General features: G+C 56.0%; 1 protein-coding gene across 3 annotated transcripts in view; it reads right to left on the reverse strand.

The window, feature by feature from the left end:
- Positions 1-14,587, reverse strand: part of COL18A1 (collagen type XVIII alpha 1 chain) — a 105,642-nt gene extending 91,055 nt beyond the window's left edge. For all 3 annotated transcript variants that reach the window (XM_075542196.1, XM_075542195.1, XM_075542194.1), the window contains exons 1-2: positions 14,392-14,587; positions 14,218-14,306 (exon numbers count right to left, since the gene is read on the reverse strand). In XM_075542196.1, the coding sequence (XP_075398311.1) occupies positions 14,218-14,306; positions 14,392-14,402 (100 nt within the window). In that variant the 5' untranslated portion in view covers positions 14,403-14,587. The remainder of the gene's footprint in view (positions 1-14,217; positions 14,307-14,391) is intronic.
- Between the last annotated feature and the right edge of the window lie 5,813 nt (positions 14,588-20,400).

Below are 20,400 nucleotides of genomic sequence, written 5' to 3' on the forward strand. Positions count from 1 at the left end.
GGGAGCCCCAGGGGTCAAAGCTGTGGGCGCAGACAGATGGAGAGCGCCCAGCTGTGGTGCCGGCAGACAAGGCGTTGGCTGTGCACTGTGGGTGTGCCAGACACCAGCTGCCAAGGGACATGAGAATGGAGGGGTCTGAGGGCAGCGGCCCCAGGTGAGACCTGGGCAGAGGCACCTTTCTGACAGCAGCTGCCATTGCCAGCCTGACCCAAGTACTTCCCAGCAGGCTGGTGGGGGGGGGTGGGGGGGTGGGGGGGGAGGGTGTTCTTCCAGACCAAGAGCAGAGAAACAGGATTCTGCTTGTTTATTTATATTTACATGAGCTGGAGGTCCTTCTCCTTTAAAAGAAGGCCTTATCTAAATTGCCTGTAGCAGCGTGAAAAACAGGCCCAGCAGCCCGGCAGACCCTCTCTGGATGCATCCCCCAGGGTCTCCTCTACTCCCAGGATGGAGCAATTCTGAGCCCCTAGGACATTCCCTGAGGTGAGGTTCTCCCACCACCTGGGCAAGCTCCTTTATGTGCCCACAACTGTGTACGAGTATCAAATTCTCACAACCGTGGAGTCAACGCCGACTCATAGGGCCTGGCAGGACAGGGCGGAAATGGAGAACTCATAGTGGCTTTCCGAAACCACCCACTCTTTACAGGAATAGCTAAGCCTCCTCTTCCTCCCAAAGAGCGGCTGATGGTTTTGAACTGTGGACCTTGCAATGAGCACCTCACCGTGTAGTGTAAGAATCAGCGGGCTGGAAAAGACTCTTCTAAACACTCAGCAGCTAACAGGAAGGGTTTCCTGCTGGGGACAGTCGACATCCTCCCCTGCTGCCGAGCCCCAGGCCTCTCCCCCTTTCAGACGAGACCCTGCCACACTGAGGACCGAGGGAAGGCCCGGCGGGTTCTGGGCATCAGCTGGGGGTGGGGGGCTGTGGGAAAGGGTCCTCGGACTTGCCCAGCTGCGCTAAGTGTTCCTCAGTTCCACTCCTGTCCCAGCCACAACAGGTTCCCCCTCCCTGAGGAGGGGCCATTTCCAAGCTCGGATGACAAGCTGAGTGGCAGGCATATTAACTGGCATGCAAGAAGACAGTGACGCCTTCCTAATGAGAAACACTGTCCCCAACCCAAGGAGGCCCCCTTGTCTGCGGTTCTCCATCAGACTGAGCCCCTGCTCTAAAGCTGGGCCGGAGAGGAGGGCTGAAGCCCAGACAGATGGCTGGGGTCCTACTGGCCTGAATGAATGTAACATCCTCTCTTAGCCGGTGATTCCCCAAAAGAAATACTCTCTGAACGGTGATCAGACATTAAAAAACAAAACAAACAAACAAACCCCCGCCCCCGAAAATCCTCATTCCCCAAGAAAGCCTTGTATGAAGAGCATCAAGAAACTGGAACTGAATAAATAAATAAGTAAACAAACAAACAAACAAAAAGAAACTGGAATTGTTACCCTAAAGAAGAAGGAAGGAAGAAAGAAAAGAAAAACCAAAAAGCTTGCCATATTGAATCCATTCCCAAGCCCAAAGCAACCCTACAGGACAGAGGCGAACTGCCCACGGGGCTTCCAAACCTGTACATCTGTACAGAGGCAGACTACAGGCACCTCATCTTTCTCCCGCGGAGTGATGGGCGGGTCCGAGTGCTGACCTTGTAGTTAGCAGCCCAGGGCTGAACCGCTGCACCCCAAGGGCACCTTAGCTGAAAACCAACCCCCAAACCAAGCCCACTGCCACCCAGTCAGTGCTGACTCATAGCAACCGCTGTAGCGGTTTGCAGGAGAAAGCCCAGCCTTTCTCCCAAGCAGCGCTGGTGTTTCAAAGCACTGACCATGCAGATCACAGCCAAGGCATAACTGTGGCACCAGGATCCCTTCGCTTAAAACAACACACACCAGTTCTCTCGTGGTTCTGGGGGCCAGGCTGATGGTTCTTTCTGGAGGCTCTAGGGGAGACTGCTGGCCTTTTTCCATTGTCACTCGTGCCCACCCCCATCTTCACAGTCCCTCCCTTCCCCTAACAAGACCCCTGTGCTCACACATTACGCCTTCCCCCCTGCGCCCCACTCCACAGAGCCTCGTCTCAAGGCCCTTATCCCATCTCCCGAGTCTTTTTTGCTGTCGTGTTGTTAGGGGCTGTGGAGTCTGATCTGACTCATGGCCACCCCGAGCACAGCAGAAGGAAACCCTGCCAGTCCTCACAATGGTTCCTGTGCTGGCGCCATTGTCACAGCCACTGTGTCCATCATCTCCTTGAAGGCCGTCCTCACTGCACCTCCACTTTACCGAGCACGATGTCCTTCTCCAGAGACCGGTCTCTCCTGGCACGACCAAAGTACGTGAGACCGAGTTTCTCCATCTGTGCACCTCTAAGGAGCATTTTGGATGTACTTCTTCCAAGACAGGTGTTTGGTCTTTCGGCCGTCCACGGTGCCTTCAAGACTCTTCTCCAACCCCAGAGCTCAAATGCACCGATTCGTCTCCGGTCTTCCTTGTTCAATGTCCAACTTTCACGTGCGTATGAGGTCATTGAAAACACCATCGCTTGGGTCAGAGCACACTTAGTTGTCAAAGTAACCTGCTTGTTTTTCAACACTTGTGCAGCAGATTTACCTAACGCAGTGCGGCCTTCGATCTCTTGACTACTGCTTCCATGAGCATTGATTGTGGATCCAGGCAAGGTGAGGCCACATATTCCCAGGTTCAGGGACGTCCTGAGATCAGTGGCATTATTTGGCTTACCACATGTGCCAGTGGGAATTTGTGGTAGTCACATAATCTGGTGTCAACTTGAGAATATTAAGCGTGAATGGGGTGGAGTCTAGCCTGTCAATCAGGTTGCAGTTTGATGACCTTATTTGGAGGTGCGAAGGAGATAAACAGCCTGCTGGAGGCCAGATACACTCACTCCCTTGGGGACATTCCTGTTGACAAGCCACATGGAGATAGGCTGATGCAGTCAGAGCCCTGGAGTCAGAGGAGCCACATGGAGACCCACACCAGGGCTGAGATGCTTCCACCACCACTGGATCCACGAGACGTTCCACCCGCTGGCCTGTGATCTTCCTGCAATCGGCATCATTGCATGGCTGTGTGATTCTAAAGAGGAATTTATGGACTAGTATTGACATATGGAGTAATATCGCACTTAGGGACTTGATCTGGACTGGGCTGGGCTGTTTTCTCAATATACAAGTGCTCTTTTATATAAAGCTTTTTCTTATACACATGTGAGTGTCTCTGAATTTGTTTCTCTAGTCTACCCAGACGAACACAGAGTTGAAGCATACTAGGGGGCTTCAAAGCATCCCATCTGTGGGAGTTGAAGGATGTGTGAGGGGGCGGCACCTTGTCTATTCAGCATGAGGGTGTGGGCATCTGAAACAGTATCCTGGCCTCGGAGCCCTCACAGACTGAGCTGGTCTGGGCCAAGTGTGGGCCTCCCAGGGGCCCATCCACAACCGTGTAGGGCCTTGAGAGGAGGGGGCTCAAGTCTGAATGGTCAGCTTGTCCCCACAATGACAGTCAAGTCTGTGTTGGGAGAGGTTTGTCTTTCGGGTCTCAAATCTCCAGCGCCATTCTTAATTATTTTGAACTCTGAATTGATGAGTGATAACCCGAGCGGCCAGTTCTGGCTGACATGTGCCCCACAGCGCCACCGGGAGCCAAGGCTGCGATGTGAGCACTCCGAACTCACCAGGGGTGCTGCCAGGTACCACCAGGGTGGGCACAGGGTGCCTCCCACTGAGGCAGGGAGACGATGGTCAATGTGGAGAGAGAGAGGCTGCAGGTCCTTTACTGAGCATGATGTCCTTCTCCGGGGACTGGTCTCTCCTGACAGTGTCCAAAGTACATGAGAGGTACTTTGGGGCCTGGAGGCGCTGAGGGCCCAAGAACAGGCTTCCTTTTTCTCAAGCCTGGGTTTCCCGGGGAGGCGCCTGCCACCTGGACAACCCCAGCCATTCAGCTGAAGTGACATCTGGGAGCATCGGACCCCGACCGGCGCAACAGCCGCTGCGCCCTTCCTCAGCTCCGTGACGGGTCGGCTGGCAGCAGGGGCAGAAGAGATTGAAGGTAGCTTTCCCTCTCAGCCTGGCACTGAGGTGAACGAGGAAAACAAAGGAAGGCGGGGGATTTCCTCTGAACTGCTTGTCACCTGAGTCAGGCAAGAGGAGGCTTAGGACAAGACGAGGCCTCAAATCCAGATGGCGCCTCGTCCTCAGAGAGCCCCATCTTTCCCCGGGGCTCTGCAGACAGCCTCAAGGAGACCCTCCTGTGGGAGGCCATAGAGCTGACTCTCAACTCACAGCACCAGTAAACACACTGTGTGCCGCCCCGTGCAGCGCCAGCCTCCTGATGGGTCATATTCCACAAGGTGATGTGCAGAAGTGGATCACCAGGCCTCTCTTCCTAGTCTGCCCGAGTCTGGAAGATTGACTGAAGCCTGTTTGGCGTCATGGCAAGATACAAGGCTCCACTGAGAGCCGGGCGGTGCTGCACACATGCACTGGCTGGAATGTCACCAGGATCTCTGCTCTACATGGGAGCAGAGAATTCTCCCACGGACCCACCATTGGGGAGAAAGCACAGGCTCAAGGGTGCAGGTTGAGTCCGGGATGCCTGGCCATCTCTGAGACCCTGGGCTCTCCACCAGAGCCATCTTCTTCCCTGTACTGCCCTGCTCTCAAAGAACATGCCCAAGAGACTGTCCAACCCCCTGCCATCGAGTCCAGGCCCGCTCACAGCGACCCCATAGGACAGGGTAGAACTGCCCTTGTGGGTTTCCGAGACCGGAACTCTTGACGCGAGTAGAAAGCCTCATCTTTCTCCCAAGGAACGGCTGGTGGTTTTTGAACGGATGACCTTGCGGTTAGCAGCCTAGCATGTAACCACTGCACCACAAGGGCTCCAGGAATGTGTTGGAGGCCATAGAAAAAAACATAGTAAATAAAATCCAAGCCTCATGCTCTCAGTGAAACCATATCCTGACGGAAAGGGCTGAGCACGGCTAGGAAAGTGTGGAAGGCAGGGCCAACCAGAGCTGGGCGGCCTGACCCACGATGCTCTCCTGGCTCCCTGGAGGAATCCCAGGCCCCCAGAGACAGACGCAGCCAAGGGGCAGAGAGAGTAAGATCTCGGATGGTCACTAAGCACATGGGAATGCACACCCTCCCCCTGGGGACCAAACACTTCGAAAACTACAGCACCCTAGAGAGTATGTTTCTATTTGGCAAATTAGTGACCCCTTGAAGGGCTGCCGACAAGCTGGAGGCCACGTGTAGATGACCGCTGTCCCCTTTGGAGAGACCACCTCCTTCTTCCCAGCACTGGTGGGGGGTGGCCAGTGGGCACCAGACAGACAAGACCTGCAGAAACACAAAGGGCTAAGCGGTGTCCAGCCAGGCTGGCTGTCCTTGGCCTGCCTGCCAGCAGAGAGTGGGAGGAGCAGTGGCCTGGTTTAATGATCACCCTCCGCCTGCACTGCCCCCCCCCCCACAGGCTGCCTGCCCCCAGAGTGGCCTCCCGGAGACATGCTCACTGTTAACCCCCTCTTTTCCTGCTTGCCCATGAGAGGCGTTCAAAAGATGCCCCTGTGGAAGAGGCGAGATGGCTGGGCTACACCTACTGCACTGGCTGGGCGACAAGTAACCTTCAGTCCTACTCATTATCTCCCAAAGGGGACAGCTAGGAGCACCTTCCAAAGTTCCCACTAATCCACGCACCCCCAACCATGGGCGTCTTCATCCCTGGGAATGGTCACAGATGCTGCTGCCAAGCGAGTCACCTGGCTCACCAGGGAAAGGGGACCACAGGGGACCCCTCCTGCTGCGGCAGGTCCACAACACTCTGCAGGTGGGCCTGCTGAGTGCCATGGACATACCTGCCCCCTGGCACCACCCAAAAAGCACCAAAGAGCCTGGCCAGCCCAAAGCCCAATGTCAGAGCAGCATCCACGTGAGTCAGGGATCCCTCAGAGGCAGGTCACCTGCCATTCTAAAAGGAGACGGAGCGGAGAAAAATGCTGTGGAGGCTTCTGGACCCAAGCCCCTGCAGCGGTGAGCTCCGTCCATCTGTGGCCATGCGAGTGGCTGCCTAGAACTCCTTCCTGTTCCCGGGGCACCACGACTGGGGTTCAACAGCTGCTGGAAGAGGCCCTTAGCTCCAGGGGGCTCTCCCACCCCGGCCGACTACAAGTTCAGGTCATCCTCAGTGGAAGGGTATCTCTCGTCTTTCTCGTCTTCCCTACAAACCACCTAGGCTAGCAGATCCACCCAGGCAGAGGAGGCCTGGCTGTGGAAACCTAGGACAAACCAGATTTTCAGCAAGATCCCAGGCGAGGGTTCAAGCAGGAGTAGAACTGAATTCACTCAGTGGAGGGCAACAGAACAGGTATAAATGAGGACTTCAGATAAAGAAAGGAAAACGGGACTGTGGCCGCTTCCGAGATGAAATCCAGGCGCCGCCGCTGGACTCCGTCACCAAATGCCCCTGTCTTGCAGGCCTTGTGCCCTCCTTCTGCCAGCTCCTGTCCCTGGGCTTCGGCCCTTGGTCTGGTGTCCCTTCCAAAGAAACACCCGACAGAAGTCAATCTTTGCCCGCCTCCAGCAGTCTTTTGGTCTCTGCTAGATACCAGGGGGTGGTCCGGGCCTCACCCATCACTCCAGTCTGGTGCTCCTGGGTCTTCCCTGTCCTACCTCATCATAGGTACCCGCGTCCCATGGCAGGGCGAACCCAGAGGACAGTGGGAGGGAGGGATCCCATCTGCTGGCCAGCAGGTCCAGAGAGAGACGAAGGGGTTTACCAAGAGGCTCTCTCCTTTCTGTGGCCCTCGTGGAAGGCAGGCAGGCCTGTCAGGCTCAGGCTTGCCTGTGTCGGAACCCGAGCCTGGGGAGCTGGGAGGGAAAGCAGGTCCCTGCAGACACAGCAGGGAGCAGGGACATGTGCCCCAAGGCCTCTAATTTCAATGTGACTCAGCAGCACTCATGATCAAACGCTCCATCTGACAGTTTGGTATTGTCCTCTGGCCATTAGTTGGAAATGTGTCTTCAGGAGGTCAGCCGCACCGGCTGACTTCTCTCTCCACCTGCTGGTGCTGGGCAGCACTGGGGTCAAAACTCTAAGCCCACATGGCACTTCCCAACGCCTAGAAGCAGTCAAAGTGCACAGTGGGAAGATACAATGGGTGGTGGGGAGATACAGTGTATGTGGTCAAGTTACAAGGTCTAGGATGTGGAGGCACAAGAGATGGCCTACAATGTACGGTGTCAAGTGCCCTGTGCGCCTCACAAGAGCCAGGAGGGCGGGGATACAGGTTCCCCACGTAAGGAGAGTAAGACAGAGGAAGGTGACTTGCAAGGTCTGCACTCGGAGACCGGATGCAGTATGCACAGGGCATTCTGCTGCCTGGGGAGGGGCTCGGCAGCCCCATCATCCAGGATAGGCGTCCCAAGCAAAGGACTGATCCCACACCCCAAACCATCAGGGCCTAGAGAGGTCACCCTGGTGCCAGAGCCAGGGGGCTCACTCACACCTCCCAACAGTCTCCGATCTCTTTCTGAGCGGCTACAGTTTGGATAACAGCTAATGCCATCACGTTGTGTGTATTTCCCCACATTGTACCCCTTCCCATCACCAGCAGCTTCAAGTTCGGGGGACGTTATCCACCAAGTCCTGTGACTTAGTCTTCTCTGGGACCAAAATAGGAAGCATCAGATGGTGCCAGCTTAGGCAGGTGTGTGATTAGGACAGAAATGTCTTACAGGGCACTGTATCTTGCTCTCCGACCGGTAGCACTGAGCCAGGCATCTGGCACAGGGAGCTCTGCTCATCCAGGTGCAAGGTCAGCTGCAGTCTCCCCATCTGATCCGAGTGCAAGAGGGGCTCCCAGACACAGCAGTGCTGGCTGAGGCCAGAGAGGGAAGAAACTCCCTGTACATAAGCTCAGGAGAGAGCTGGGCTTTGCCACCCAACTGTCACCCACCGGCTGAGTAGCCCTAGGATGTCACTTGACCTCTATGGGCTCTAGCCCTTGTCTGGAGAGTGCAAGGGCAGCTGCAGATGGGCCCCAGAATGTCCTCTATCACCAGGTCCTTAGAGGGGCCCACTGCACCCCAGGGTGAGCCATACTGAGAGCCAATGGAGCACCCCCTGGGGGAGAACCACATCGTCGCAGCGGCTCCTCCCTCCAGGCTGCATTTGGAGCTGTAGTCCCAGCCCACAAGCTGCTTCTTCAGGCAGTGCCAGATACCACACCCCACAAAGAACCCCTGGGCTCCCCACCTGGCCCAGAGAACCAAGCCTTTCCAACAATCTGACAAAGAGAGAAGCTAGGCATTTTGGCCAAGATAGAGTCCATGTGTGTGTGCATGTATGTACATGATGTACACATTCCTGTGTGCTCACTATATATGTGCATCGACACTGTGAGTCCATGTGTGCACACAGGCAAAGCTATTCGTTGTTTTTGAGTGCCCACATGAATGGGCATGTGTGTTTGTGTGTTCTGGCGTGCATGTCCATTTGCATGTGTTTGTGTGCACACTGATCGTCATATACGCATACATGTGCATGTGTTTCTGTATATTCATGCATCTGCATGCATGCTACATTTGGGCATGCATGCATGTGTGCATGTGTTTCTGTGTGCACATGGGCCATGTGTGCATTGATGCATGTGCACTTACTGTTTGGGCGTGTGCATTTGCACTTTTCCAAGTGAAGCCAGGGTGGGAGGGAGGCAGGGTTCCCCTAGTCTTGCTCCTGGTGCCCCCAGGCCCCCTCCTTTCCAGCAGCCTGGGTCTGAAGTATATTAGTTACCCTCCTTCTAGGTTTCTCCACACAGGTTTTCCCTCCCCTCTTTCTTTTACATGAAAGCAGACAAGCCCTGAAAAACAAGTTTTGCTGAAATCCAAAACTGTCTTACGAGGCCCCTGCACCTGAGCCCTGCAGACTCGCAGCGGGGGAGCTAGCGGTGACCTGCGCTTGGGAACATTAGCATCTCCTGGAATAGCTCCTTCCTGTCAGTCTAGTCTCCGGCTGCCTAGGTGGGCTGTCTTCCCAACAGACACCCATGGATGCTGGGAGCCCAGGGGGTCGGGGCTGTTTAGTCCAACCCGAATTCTGCAGACTCATTGGAGAACGAGTCCTCTCCAGTGTGAGAGTTAGGGACTCAGCTTTGAGGTCTGGTGACTAAGACCCCTAGAGTCTGCTGGGCAGAGAGCAAAGCCTGGTGGTGAGGGGTCTGGTTGCAAGCTGAGTTGTCCTGGGGAGGGTGGTGTGGAGACAAGCTGAGGCTTCTGGCCTGGCCAAGGAAAGCCAAGGATAGTGCCCACTAGAGCCCTCAGCAACTTCCACCTGCATGCTGACACACAGACCTTCCTGTGGGCCCATCAGCATGTTAGCCCAGGAGAATCCACACACTCTCACCAAGGGAGAAGGCACTCTCAGCTCAGGTGACATCAAGCATGCCACATGGCTGGGGAACAGTGGACCCTGACCTCAGTGGTGGTGTCAGACAGCTGATTCAGATGGCAGCTCAGCCCAGAGAGATGGAGCTTGCAGCCTTCCCCTCCATGGCCAGTAGGCTAAGCCACGTTGCCTGGGTCTTCACACTCCCCAAGGGCAAAATGAGGTCAAAACAAGAGGGTCCATGCACACAGGCCAGGCCGCTGGCATATCCTTCTTCCCTTGATACAGACTGAAGGGACGTTCACTGGCCCAGTGGTTCGGTGCTCGGCTGAGAGGTACCATCCGGCAGCCCCAGGGGGAAAGCTGGGGCAGTCTGCTTCTGGAAGATGAACGACCTTGAACAGCATGGGACATTCTGCTTTGTCCTAGACCTAGAGCATCCCTCCGAGTCAGAATCCACGCGATGGCAACACGTTTCTAAGTGTCCACGGAATATGCTCAGTCTGCATGCTAAGCTTAAGGGGACCATAATGACCAGGTGAAACACAAGCACAGTTGAGGGTGTCTGGAGCGTTCCCACAAAGCCAGTGGCTGGCACAGGGGGCTCACCCACGGGAAGCTACATGGGCCCTCACCAGTCCTGCTCTCTCACCCCAAGTGGCATGTGTACACTCAGTGGGCAAAAGGCCACTTTCCATGAGCCTTCATGGTGTCAGGTGCACTCACAGGTCTTGAGCCCCAGTCCGAGCTCCCCAAGAAGGTGGGAGGCTCATGGGCCCCCTTGGCAGCCAGCAGTGAGGTGCTAGACAGACAGGTAAGCACCTGGCCTTGAAGGAAAAGGAGGGGCTTTCCACAGCCTGTGAGCTACTTATTCCCCGAGAGATGAATATGCTTTCGGCTTCCTGTCCATGGTGCGCAGAGGGGTGCGTCGATTGACCCCATCACCTGACTTGATTCTGAACCCTGGCAAATACGAAGGCAGGAGGGTCGGAGCTGTTTGCCAGGAAGGCTCCATCCCAAAGTTCCTTCCTGGGTAGGGTAGGCATCACGGGCTCACCAGCCAGGAGCTCGAGAACTGGGCGGTCCCTCCTGGGCTTTGGCTGCCCTTGGGGGGGAGCGGCCCACCTTGTAACCCATTATGCCACCACGGCTTCTCTGGCCACCCACCCCAAGCCCCACAACCATCAAGTAGATACAGACTCATAATGACCCTGGGTAGTTGAGGTAGTTAGCTTATTGTGCCAACCTGGCCTATAAACACATGTGGGGTTAATTGAAGGGTGGAGGGATAAATGCCTTCAGTAAGCCTCGCCTTTCTGGTTCTCGGGTTTCTTGCTCTCTGATGGTCAGACCAGGGTGCAGTTGCCTTAGCCAGTTCCCTGCTGCAGCTGGAAAGACTCACGTCCTGCAGGACACTGCTGAGGAGAAGTCACATGGACCTACCTCAATGCAGTCCCTGGGTGCTGGAGCAGCTGTGTGGAGACCCCTGCCAGCGCTGAGATGCTTACACGTTCACTGATTTGGCTTTCCTCCTGCAGTTGGTGTCATTATGTGTCTTTTGTGAGATGGAGGAGGACTTTGTGGGTTGGTGTCAGACATATGGGTTAATGTTGGACTGTGGGCTTGGGCAGCACTAGGTTGGTATGTTTTCTTGATGCGCACTTAACCTTTATATAAAACGCTCTCTTCTACATGCGTTTCTGTGGATTTGTTTCTCTAAAGGACCCAGACTGATGCAGTAGGGTTTCTGAGACTGTGAGTCTTTATGGGAGCAGACAGCTTCATCTCTCTATGGAGAAGTGCCCAGTGGCTTTGACCTTGCAGTTCGCAACCCAACACTTCCCAGATCCCTCAGAGCTTCTGGCCACCTCAGAATCCACACCCAAGCCACTGCCATCAAGTCAAAGCTGACTTGTAGAAACCAGACCAAGAGGACAAGGTAGAAATGCCCCTGTGGGCGTCCATGACTGTGACTTTTCAAAAGAGTAGAAAGCCTCATCTTTCTCTGGTGGTTTTGAACGTCTGACCTTGAGTCTAACAGCCCAACAGGTAACCCCCTAAGCCCCAGGGCGCCTTTCCTTCTGACCACAGCGGCATGGAATCCAAGATCTCTCATTGGCACTGACCTGGACAGAGACCACAGTCACCCGTGAGATAGCCAAGGAAACAGAGGCCAACAACAGGAGGGCCACTGGAGAGGGTCCAGCCCAGGTGGTCATGAGGCTGCCTCCAGCCAGGCCATTCTGCCCACAGGCAACCCACAGATGCTGCTTCCCTGTAAGATTGACCTGCCCACCATGTTTCTGATGACCGGGCATAGCACACATGCCGCCCAGATCAATCACATGAACCAGCCAGGCCTGTTTCGGAAACAATAATCCCTCTCCTCTCTGAACTCACTGCCATTCAGCCAATTCTGACTTATCATTTCCCACATGACTATTAACCCAAAAGTTGGATGCTCGGGCCCACCCACAGGTCCCCAGGAAGAATGGCCTGGCAGAGTCTGAGAAACCAGCCACTGAAAGCCCGGGAAGCACCATTCTCCTCGGACACACAGGGGATGGCCAAGAGTCGGTTCAGCTCGATGGCAACTAGGACTGGGGGAGGGGGCGAGCTGTGGTCTAGAGGTGGAGAGGTGCAGCGGTTCTGGTCCGAAAAATGTGCAAGTCAGCACACTGGGATCACGTCTCTGATTCTCCAGAGCGATTGTTAAGAGTCCCCTGCCTTTGAGAAGCCACTGCCAAACCAAGATCTCACATACTTGCTCCTCTCCTCCCATTTCACGGGCACTCAGTAGGGCAGGGGAACTAGTGACTCACCCAGCATTCTGGGCTGGGGTTCACCCAGAGCAGACAGAGCCTGTTCCTGTCTCTCACCAGGGAAGGGGTAGGGGTGGGGTGGGGGTGGGCAATGCACATGGGCCTCCCCTCACTTTCTCCACCCCCCCTTTCCCCTCCAGCAGAGCCAGTTTCCTGCTTCCCACTCCAGCAGATAGAGAAGCAGCCACATTCCACTCCAGACCCCTGGGAAGGGCCCTTCCTGCCCCAGAGGGCAAGAGGCAGTCACAGTCATAGCCCTGCTGGGACATACAGGATGGCACACGCGCACCATTAACTTTACCTCCCCTTCTCCTAGTGCTCAAGCGGGCTCTTCCCCACACTCACCCAAGCTGATGGTACAGTTCTACTCTAAGAACACATCAGCCTGTAATTTCTCCATCTTAATAGCAAGTTCTTTTGGCTGGGGGCTGGGCTGGGCTGGCCAGGGTCTTTACCCCTCCATTCGGATTATCCAAGAGGGGCCCGTTCACAAATCCCCACACAGGCAGCACAACCCCGGGGCCAATCCTGCATCATCGGGAGGCCGTGGGTGGAAAAGCAGGGTTTGGTCGAGGCGCGGCCCTGGCACCACGCGCCTCCCTCAAGGGATCCCGGGGCTGCATTTTCTCACCCGCCACAGATAAACACAAATAGACGAGGGATTGGCTGCGGCACGCAAGTGTTTGTCAGCATGTTTGGCGTGGTTACTTTTTCTCTTCTAAGTCTATGCTAATATTTAACCTGGCAGCTGAACTTAGAAACAACGAAAAAACTTCCGATTTCTCTCCCGCGACGGGCTGGCTTCCCTTCAACCTCTCCCATTCCTCTCACTGTGCTCAGGCGACTTGCCTCCATCCCCCCGGGGCCATCGCACGGGCCTCCGGGTTCTATTCCCACCTGGGACCTCTCGCAGCTCTGGGAGAGGGTGTTCTCCACAGTCCGCCCAAGGGCCACTTTCTCCTGGAGATGCCTTTGTCGGGCTTGCGGGGAAGGCAGGCAGAGGCGCTGCCGCCGCGTGGTCGGAAAGCGGTCCGCGGAAACTCAAGGCAGAGAAAGTTTACAAGGTAACCCGCGGGAGCGCTCCTAGCCCAGCGTCCCCGCTCTCCATCGCGCGGTCCCCGCGAGAGGAGCGCCCCATCCTGCGACAGGCCGGTCCCAGCTTTGTTCTGCGGAAGGGCCGCTGGGCGATCGGCGGCATCAAAGGGGGCCGCGTGAACCCGACACCGCGGCGGGCGCGGGGACAGGCCTGGCAGCCGCACAAAGGCTGGCCCGCCCGGCGCCCAGGGAGCCGGGCCCAGGGGGATCTGCCGCGCAGCCTCTCAGGTTGGGAGGTCACCGCCTGCCTGGGCGACCTGCAGGTCTCGGTCCAGGTCGCTCGAGGTACCGCAGGGGCTGCGGCGCTCGGCGCGGGGAGGGACGCCGGGGTGGGGAGCTGGAGGCCAGTGACGGCGACAAGGGCCCGCGGGCCGGCAGCGAATGCCCCGAAGGGAGCAGTGGACACTCGACCACCACCCCACAGCCCTGGGACCTTGCCGGGCAGCGGCCGAGCGCACCAACTTTTCAACCGGTCAGTGCCAACTGCTTTGGGACCTGAGGAACCTCGGCCGCCCAGCTCCCCGCGTCCCAAGTTGGACCTGGTCCCCGGGGGCGCGCCGGGGTGGCGCGACGCCCCCGCCCTCACAGACCCTCACCCCCCTCTGAGGAATGAATGGGGCTGCGGAGCGCGGCGGCGGGATTCAGGCCACACGGCGGTCGCCGCGACTTCCCAGTCGGTGTAGCTCGCCCCCTGCCCCGTCCTCCCTCCCTCCCCCAGGCCACCTGCGAGAAGCGCGGGATCCTCGGGGCCACCGCTGCCTCCGGGAGGGAAGCCCGCGAGTGAGTAAGGTAGGAGCCTGCGATGGAGACAGACCAGGACCCGCACAAAGGGCGGGGGGAAGCCGGCGGGGCTCGCGTCCCCAACCCGGCGCGTCGCGGCCGGGAGCGGCCGGGCGTCTTACCTGGCTCCGCAGAGGTCGCGGGGGCTCCGAGCAGCAGGAGCAGGGCGCCCAGCACGTCCAGGAGCCGCCGCCGCCGCGGTAGCGGCCACCTGCGGGCGAGAAGCCACCGGTCAGGGCGCTGCACGGGTCCCCGCCACCCGGCCCGCCCTCCCGCGGGGGCCCGCGCCGCCTCACCTCGGCGCCATGCTCCGCGGACCCGACTGTCTACGCCGGGGATGCTCGCCTTCCGCCGCAGAGCGCCCGCTCCGCCAGCCGCGCACGGGTAGCCACGGCCGGGGGCGGGCGGGGCCACGGACAGGGGGCGGGGCGGTCTCGGGGCGGGGCGAGGACGGGGGACCAGGGTCCGACTGGGCAGGGGCCGGGGCTAGGAGCGCCGGCGCCCAGGCCGCTGCGGCTGGGGCGGGGCGGTGGGCGGGAGGCGGGGCGGAGAGGGCGTTAAGCCCGGAGAAGCTTCTGGGCCCGGGGCGCAACAGGCGGAGCCCTGGGCCTGGGGCGCTCCAAGCCCCACCTGGCAGGAATCCGGGGATGGACAGGCGAGGAACCGTGACTTAACCTCGCCTAGTGACCCGCCAATACTAGCGGGGAATGCTAGCTGTCCCAGTGCGCATGGCTGGTGGCACCCCGCGGCAGCTCGGAAGGTCCTGGGTTCTAAACACTAGGTAAAACCAGGGACACGCACCTGGTGCAGCTCCGCGCGGGCGGTCGCTGGAGGCGGGAACACTGGGGCCCTTATTCCAGGTGTCAGCCGCGGCCCCGAAAATACTTCCCCAGTTTACTACTCTGGTGGGGATTTCGGGAAGGTCGGTGATTTGTACAAAGACCCTCGCTCCCTGCACAGCCCCTGCCCAGTCGGACCCTGGTCCCCTGTCCTCGCCCCGCCCCACAGTCTCAGGCCCCAGTCCTCCAGTCGGACCCCACAGCCACACCACCTACCTCTTGCTGTGATCGCAGTTGGCAAAGTGGGTCCTGTGTCTGACAAAGCCTCCAGGACCACCTCCTCTCGTGGCCTCATACCAGTTTTCCACAGGGAAATATTTCTCCACGCGCCCTGCCCCCTTAGGGCCTCTGCCCCGGGTTCCAGGAGGGACAAGGAGAGAGCCAGCCCTCCCTGATGCTGGGTGCTGGTCCTATCCCCAGTGCCACCTGGGCGCCACCTCTCCTGGAAGTGCAATTGGCCCTTCCCTAATGCCTGCCCTGCGCTCCCAGACAGTTTAAGAGTAAAACCCCTTCCTATTGTCCCTGTCTGTGGGTGCTTGTCAGTGTTGGAGCTGGGTGAGTCTGGGGTGCACATGTGTTTGTCTGTCTGTGGTTGCCTGAGCGTCCTTTCAGTGGGATGTGTGTATGAGTGTGTCATGTCAATGCATGGGTGTTGTAGGATCACACACAGAAAGTGTGTGTGATGTGATTGGTATATGTATCTGAGTCTGTGTCTATGGCTGCACATGTATCCATGAGCAGGCATTGCATGCTTCTGTAACTGAGTGCATGTGTGTAGTAGGCTTGCACGTATGAGATGTAGGTAGGGTGTGTAGCAAGCGCAAGTCTGTGGCTTTGTGTCTATGGTTACACGTGAGTTCGTGGTGGTGTGTGGGCTTCTGTGACTTTGTGTTATGTTTGGGATAGGGGTTTAGGTTCACATGTGGGGGAGTGTGATGTTTACAGCATGTGTGACTCTATGTGTTTGTAGCTTTAGTTGCATGATCCCATGTCGTGTGTGTGTTTCTGTGACTGTGCTGTGTGTGCATTTGGTGGATCCACACAGGTGTGGTTGGCAGGCCTTGGATCCCAAAGCATTCCTTCCTGCAGCTTGTGACCTAGAGGTCCATCAGTCCATCCTTCAGTCTGTGGGAAGTCCTGGTCTGGGCAAGGGACCAGCAATGGGGAGTCCTTTCATGTATCCCTCTAGCCCTCCTCCAGACCTGTCCCACTTCCAACCAACCTGCACCAGTGCTTTCATCCCCTGTGAACGAGGCGGGACCTGGGCTCACCTGCAGCTCCCAGAGAACAATTGTGATTGGGCCTGGAGAGGACAACGCTGGGTCTCACCCAAGGACCTGGTTTTGACCACCTTCCTCACTGCCCCCTCATTGCCCATCCTCAGGAGGGTGGGTCTCTTTCAAGTCTCCTCAAAGGGCATTCCGATGTAATATGCATGCAACCACCACCACCTGTTTCCAAAGTGTGCTGTGCCTCACCTCAACAGAAACACCGACTCCCCACCTCCCCTCTCCCCGGCCCGAGTGAACCCCAGTCAGCTTTCATCTGCATGCATTGGCCTGTTCTAGATATTTTGCATAAGTAGACATGCACAGAACTTGTCCTTTTGTGTCTAACGTATCTCACTCTGTGTGATGTCAAGATTCGTCCATGCCGTAGCATACATCAGAACCACCTTGTTCTTTCTGGATGACTAGCATTCCAGGGCATGGAGAGCCCACATTTTATGTGTCCATTCATCCATTGAGGGACACATGGGCGGTTGCCACCTTCCCGCTATCGTGAATAAGGCTGCAAGAGGCCCGGGGCACTCCCAGGCGTGCCCAGCACTGACTTTCTGGTTTCTCCCCATTGTCACAGACCTTCCATTCTTGCTACAGATGAAAAGAGCAGTGGGGCGGCTGTGCTAGCTCACAGCTGATCCTGAGATACAGTGGGAGTTCTTAGGCCACAGGCACCGGTCCAGGTTGGAACAGCCAAGCACCGGGCTGCCCCATAGCTGCCCAGGATGTCTGATGGGGCACAGACGGGCCTGCCCCATGACAGGAAACAGAGGCTCCATGCTGGCTCACACTCCTGCTGGGTTTATTTTTGTAGGGTTTTTTAAATGGTTTGAAAGTCCTTCAGATAAAAGGGCGCTTGGCATTGGTATCTCGGTTTCCCCAAACTAGGGTGGAGTCTCTCAGTTGGATCTGGCACCATTTGATGTCTGTCCTGCTTGGTAGGCAGGCGGATCCGGGGGAGGAAGGAGGGTATGGGCAAGCAGCGGGGTTAGACAGGAGGGAGAAGAGACCTGTGATACAGAGCTCTGGCAAACTGAACAAGATCAGTGAAAAAGACAGGGTGTCCTGGCCTTTGGTCAGACCTCTTCTCTCTGACCAGCCCCCCACCCCCACCCCTGGAATCCACTAAGGCTTTCTTGTCCCCAAGTGACACAAGCAGTTAACACTTGACTACTAATGAAGAAGTCGGTGGTTCCAATCCACCCAGCAGTGCTTCCAAAGAAAGTCCTGGTCATCTGCTTCCAAACAGTCGCCATTAAAACCCCTTTGGAGAGCAGTTCTCTCCTGTGCACACGGCATCCCCACCGAATGAGAATCAGTTCCAGGAACTGGTTTGGTAAGGCCTCCTCAGAGCCATTTTCTTCCTCCAGGGGCCCACCCTCTTGAGGCCCTGGTCCCACCCTCTTGAGAGCATGGACTCTTTCCTACACTGAGATGACTCAACCTCCATCCCAGCTTGGGCTTTGCAGGGCCTTAAAGATTTCCAGCTTACTCCGTTGGCCTCCATCTCTCACCTCAGCGCCATATCATCCCTGGATGAAAACCAAACTTTGGAGACCCCCGGGTAAAATACACGGGGCTGCAAGATACCATCTCAAGTGAGGGGCACATGGGAGGAAAGCGGGTGCTGGGGATCTACCTAGGCATTGTTGTGGAGAGAACCTGCCTACAAGTTGATTCCTTCTGCCTGCTTGCTCACATGAAATGGTGTCCAGGAAGCACCACAGAGCTGGCCGTGTGCAACGAAGTAATGCTTCATTGGGGTAAGAAAAGTCCTACTCAGGGAGGGCAGGCTGGGACAAAAGTCTGGTTCACACGGGGTCAGACACTTCAGTGCTCACTCATACCCCTCACAGTCCACCCCTTGAGGTGCCATTGCTGTTGTTTGGGAGTACCTTTGAGTTGGCTCCAACTGAGGGTGACACTGAGTGCAAGAAAACCCACTGTTGCCTGGTTCTGCGTTATCTCCATGAGTGTTGGCCGATTGGAGCCTATTGTGGCTCTCCATCTCCGTGGCGGCTTGCCCTCATTATCGTTGATCCTCAACTTTGCTAAGCACGACGTCCTTTCTAGTGGTTGGGTTTTCCTCATGAGGTGTCCAAAGGAAGGGAGCCAAAGTCTTGTCACCCTTCCTTCTACAGAGCATTCTTGGTTGGAGTTCTCTAGGACTGATTTGTTCATTCTTCTGGGAGTTCATGGCATATTCATTAGAATAGTCACCATCATTCCGACAGTCTTTGACATGTGACATATGTATCAACACCCTAATTTGAATGCTCCAGTTGTCCTCAGTCTTCCATTGTCCTAGTTGAGCTTTCACAGGAAGCCAGTGAAAGCCCGTGGTCAGGCACACCCTCAGTCATCAACAGGACACCTTTGCTTTTTCAGGAAGTCCTGGGGGATCAACTCTTAGCCCCTCGAGCTGACTTGACTTAAGCCCACCGTCTGAAGACAGTCCCTGACCGGTCCACCCCTCTCTTCCCCATCATCAGAATTTATTTTCTCCAGAACACCTGCTGCTACTTGGAATTTTACTTTGTGTTTATTGTTTTCATGTTTACCATCTGCACATTCCTGTCTCATGCTCCACCACCACCCGTACTTGTGTCTGATAGAGTCTGTGTCTGCCCCTGAACTTCTTGGGTGGTGCCTTGCTTCAATCAATGCCTAAGAAATACCTGTGGAATAAAGGGACCAGTAAGCCTGCGCCTTGTGACGTCTGCATATCCCAACCCTTCCTGCTGGGTCTTATCTGTGATGCTGTGATGAAGGCCACCCCTCGGCTGGACTCCCACCTCTGACTGCTGCACTTTGGCCACTAGGGAAGCTGAGGTCAGCGACTGAAGCAGGGTGTTCATGGGAGGAGGCACCATAGCGGAGACGCCTCTTATAGCTGCAGTACCAGAGATAGCACAAGTAGAGAGCTTTGGAGAACAGGAATCTATTCATTCATTGTTTGACACTAAAAGTCCAATGCTAGGCGTCTATTACGTACCATAGATTCCTACCTTGTCAGTAAGTAACCCTAGGTATTCCTTGGTTTCCTGCCTTGTAAATGATTCTCTCAGCATCTGTCTTTCCTTGTGTCTGCTTATCTCTGTGTCTAGTCTGCTCCATTTGTAATGTGGAGGTGATTAGATTTAAAACCCATCCCATTTAAGTATGGTTTACTTTGCATAATAAGGAAGTAACCCTAGTATCAAAAGGTCGAACCCACAGGTTCAGGGGTTAGGATTCCAACATGTTTCTTGAGGGGACACAATTTAACCAATACGACACACAACGGAATATTAGGACCCCAGGAAGAGACTTTTAGGACCCCCAGTGGTGTAGTGGTTAGGTGTTGGGCTGCGAACCAAAAGGTCAGCAGTTCAAAACCATTAGCCACTCCTCAGGAGAAAGACGGCGCTTTCTACTCCATGACGGGATGGGTTGACACGGCCGCTGCATCAATGGGCTCAGCACAGGAGCCACTGTGAGGACTGTGCAGGGCTGGGCTGTGCTTGCTCTGCTGTGCATTGGGACACTAAGGGACACCACGGAGCCCAGCAACAAAGAGGTACAGACTTGGAAACTCACAGGGGCAGTTCTATCCTGTCTTAGAGGACCACTCTGAGTCAACATTGACACGATGCCAGTGACTTTTTGGGGTGAGGAGACTTTAATTAAATAAAAAATTTTATGTGACAAATGCGTTTTCCACCAGCATGCACTCACCGTGGCTCTGTGCTACGAAATCTGTGAGCGCAGGTGAGGACTGAGAACCCCAGATGTCAGGGGTGAGATCTGAGACGGATAGAATCATAGATCTTCATCCTATCCTCCAGGCCCTCCCATATTTTATATGAACATAAATAATAACCATGTTACTTTTATAAGCTGTAATAAAACACAAAACACCACCTCACTGCCATCGAGTCAATTCTGACTCCTCGTGAACTTACAGAATAGGGTACAACTGCCTCTGTGGGTTTCTGAGACTATAACTCTTTACAGGAGTAAGGGGCTTCCATTTTCTCACAAGGAGTAGCTGGTGGTTTTGAACTGCTGACCTTGTGATCAGCAGCCTGCCTCGTTACCTACTACCCCACCAGGGCTCTCCTAACCTGGAAAAGAAACTCTCAAAAGTCTCGTTTGGCCCACTTCTGCACTGGCCCTCTTGACTTGGGGAGTTAATTCTTCT

Source organism: Tenrec ecaudatus, chromosome 2 (genome assembly GCF_050624435.1).
Source record: "Tenrec ecaudatus isolate mTenEca1 chromosome 2, mTenEca1.hap1, whole genome shotgun sequence".
Lineage (NCBI taxonomy): Eukaryota > Metazoa > Chordata > Mammalia > Afrosoricida > Tenrecidae > Tenrec > Tenrec ecaudatus.